This window comes from Arachis duranensis, chromosome 8 (assembly GCF_000817695.3).
Source record: "Arachis duranensis cultivar V14167 chromosome 8, aradu.V14167.gnm2.J7QH, whole genome shotgun sequence".
NCBI lineage: Eukaryota > Viridiplantae > Streptophyta > Magnoliopsida > Fabales > Fabaceae > Arachis > Arachis duranensis.
The window spans coordinates 27,192,481-27,196,351 of NC_029779.3; the positions used below are offsets into that span (position 1 = coordinate 27,192,481).

The window sequence follows — 3,871 nt, forward strand, 5'->3', positions numbered from 1 at the left end:
AATGAAATTTAACGACAACAGAATTCAAATACGACAATTAAAGAAGTTCAATAATTCAACAGTCAACACAAGTTCTAAACCATTTCACAAACTTTCTACTACAAAAAAATAAAACTAAAAAATTTTAAGCTAACAAGTTATTCATAAGAAAAATGGTAAAAAATGAATGTACCATTTCCAGTTTGCTGCCTATACATATACAGTATACCCCTATCAAAATAGGAAGAAACAATCAGAAAACAGAGTTAAAATATTTGAAGTGAATGCACTTAAATAATTCAACAATGTTAGCCGCTGCTGGCAGCAGTGAACCTATTTAAATGAACCCGTGCCCTTGAGGTCACACAAAGACAATTCCACCATTACTCCAAGGTGCCCCCTTCTACTATCATTTAAAGTTGATTTGCAAAATGCTCCACTTTGAATAGTATGTCAACAAAAATAATGCCGAATAAAAGAACAATCAGCCAATCATTCCTTTGCTTCTAAAGTAAAACTTACTTAGAAGCTTGCTCATAATTGAAGAACTTCACTGCAAAGTTAGGCACAATCCGAGCACAATTAGTACCATTCCCTTTGAACAGTCCACGAAAACCTTCAGTTCTCCATATATATTTCAGGCCTTGGACAGTTCCATTGTATTTAATGTTATGAGGATTCTGGACCTGCATATCAGCAAGGCCCAGCAAAATCAAACAAATTAGATTACACCCCAGCTAGATTAGTTGGAATCCAAAGAACTTCGGATACTGCTGTAGCAAATTGGTTAAACTAACCTATAGCAAAATCTTCAACCGTTCCAGTGGGGCAACTGCTGTTCGTGATCTGCATTGATAATCGAAAGAAGCTTCAATTTATATAAAAGTTATTAAAACTATTATCAAATAGGATCCAGGAACCAACACGAAGTTGGTTGAGTGGTTAAGCAAATTCATTCCCTTTCTAGTGATCACGTATGAGACCTAAAGATGCAACAACAACAAAAACACCATGCAGGAAGAGGCAACTAAGGTTCCCTAAACTAAAATTCTTAGTAATAAGATCAAAATATCAAACTACATAAACAAATACAATAAATCAAGGACAGAAGAAGCAATAAAGTTTAAATCATTAAGCAGCAGCCAGCAATAAACAAGCAATAAATTGAACAAAACCAGATAATCTTAACAATAAATCAATCACAGAAACAAGCAGCTGAAGTTTAGATCATTAAGCAACAATAAACAAGCACAGAACCAGCAATAAACAAGCACTTTTACCAGCAATAAATCAAGCACAGAACCAGCAATAAACAAGCACTTTAACCAGCAATAAATCAAGCACAGAACCAGCAATAAACAAGCACTTTTACCAGCATTAAACAAGCACAAAACTAGCAATAAACAAACACTTTTACCAGCAATAAACAAGCACAGAACCAGCAATAAACAAGCAGCTGAAGTTTAAATCATTAAGCACAGAACCAGCACTGAATAACTGATAAACTGATAAATTGATAAACTGATAAATCAATAGACTGATAAACTGAACAATAAACAATAAATTAGAAATAAACAAAAAACTGATAAACTGATAAGTTATAACCCTAGGCCTAAACTGAACAACAAATCAGCAAAGTTTACCTGAATAGATGGCTCGGGCTCCATATGCACTTGAATCGGACAATCGGTGGCTGGGTGGGTGGGCTCCAGAAACGCTGCTAGGTGGACTGAAGGCGGTGAGGTCGTGGGTGGGCTCCAGAAACGCTGCTGGGTGGACTGGAGGGGGCGAGGCCGGACATGGCGAGGTCGGAGGTGGCTCCAGAAACGCTGCTGGGTGGACTGGAGGCGGCGAGGTCGGAGGTGGCGTGGTCAGAGGTGGCTCCAGAAACGCTGCTGAGTGGAGACTGGGTCGTGCACCGGCGGTGGGGGTTCTCCTCTGTTCGGCGGTGGGATTTGGAGGAACTGAGGAAGGCTTCGATCTGGGATTTGGAGAGGGATTTGGAGAGGGAAGCTGTCGCGCATAGGTTTGGCCGTCTGGGGAAGGAGAAGGATCAAGGACGCGTTTGGGGGACAGGGGGAGTGGGGGTGTGGCCGTCTCACACTCTCACGTCTGGGTCTCGGTTTGGGGGTGGGGTAGGTTTAAATTTTTAGGGTTTTGGGAAGAATCGGTTCGGTTCGGTTCGGTTAGGGTTTTGGTGGTAAGAACCGAAAACCGAACCGAACCGTAAAAAAACAGCACCATATGATTTTTTCAGTTTTTTCGATTTTTGGTTAATTCGGTTTTTGGTTTTTTCGGTTCGATTCTTCGGTTTAGTTCGGTCCGGATCGGTTTTGAACACCCCTAATAAGGAACACGGGAAAGAAAGGAAGTCCATCAGACACTGAAAGGCACAAAGAAATGCCCAGGAATTTGGATGTAACTGCGAGGGCACGCAGTTAAGTTGGGTCAACACATCACACTCGAAGGCGGAGAAAGGAAAACGAACACGCAACTCAGTTAGACAAGACATGTACATATAAAAGTACTGCCAGTCACCTCTCCTCTCACAAACCCTATCTTCACCGGAACAGGGAAGGAGCTCAATCGACAGACCAGAACCACCTTTCACAAACTTCAACCCATCAAATTCCCGCAACGAGTCAACACTAGTATAGGACGAAGAACAGGTCCAGACATCATCATGCACCCAATGATAGGGGTCACCCTCCTTAACCTCAACAGCTTTCAGTTTTTCTTTCTCTTTTTCTCTTGCCATTACAAAGAAAAGAAACAAGGATAATCAAGAAAAGAAAACAAACCTTTGGAAGTCATGGTAGGTCAAACAAGAAGAAAGAATTCGAAAGAGTAAGACGTCGAAAATGCAGCAGAAATTATTACAAACCACTAACTTAGTGGACAAACAAGTAAGATAACCGCCTTCAAACCTTGAAAACCCAAACGCCAAAAAGGTGGGTAATTAATGAAAACACAATTCACAACACTATTTTCAAATTTTCCAACAATGTTGCTCATATCTCTTCCACAGCCCTTTCTATTTTTTAGTAAATAAAATAAAAAGCCCAAGTTACAAATACCCAGGCCGAGAACAAACAAACAATATCCACAATAAGCTTGCCCGTCACCCAAGACAAGGAGACAAACAAGCTTGGGGGCTATGACGTGTACCCCTTAAATTTCAGCGATTATCTTCTCACTGTAACTGACCAAATATCTCAGAACTAAGGGCATACTCCAAATGTAACTTGATCATAGTCACACACAAGTCAGGTATTATCTTCAGCCTGTTACTAACAAAAACGGAGCTCGCCAGGAACATCGGAACAAACACAAGAACGTAAGCCCTTCACTTGTCTATAAAAGCAAATCAAGCAACTCATATGAGATCAGGACACATATAGACTCTCATTTATACTTATTTATATTATTTCGGATACTCTTTTGACTTGAGCGTCGGAGTGCTTTTTGCAAATACTCCCGCCGCCGTGTTTTGCAACGCCGAGATTAATCGTGAAGTCTACCTCCAAGGCGACGCACAGCTCACCCCCAAGACAAGTAGTCCCACATGGAGATATATACCTCCGCTGAAGCTAAACGGAACACTTCTAATAATTAAATTTTAAAAAATTTAAAATTAATATAATAATAATGTATAACAATTATATCTAGTTTATTTGTGTTAAAGGTTGTTTTTGTGAAATTATTATTGAATTGATTTTAATTTTTTTTAAAAATAACTATTAAAGATATATTTGATGCAAATAAAAAATTTAGAATAAAATAAATTTAAAAATATTTTTAAAATTTTTAATAAACTTCAAAAATAAAAAATATATTTTATTTAAAACCAAAATGATGAGATCACTAGCTGAATACGACATAATACATAAAC

General features: G+C 38.8%; 1 protein-coding gene across 1 annotated transcript; it reads left to right on the forward strand.

Moving 5' to 3' along the window:
- The first annotated feature begins 1,630 nt into the window (after positions 1 to 1,630).
- On the forward strand, positions 1,631 to 2,005 carry LOC107461688 (glycine-rich cell wall structural protein 1-like). Its single transcript, XM_016080234.1, has one exon. The coding sequence runs from the start codon at positions 1,631 to 1,633 to the stop codon at positions 2,003 to 2,005; it is 375 nt and encodes a 124-aa protein (XP_015935720.1).
- The last annotated feature ends 1,866 nt before the right edge of the window (positions 2,006 to 3,871 follow it).

Excerpts from the sequence above, each read along its gene's own strand:
- LOC107461688 (XM_016080234.1), top strand. The coding sequence starts at position 1,631 with ATGGCTCGGGCTCCATATGCACTTGAATCGGACAATCGGTGGCTGGGT.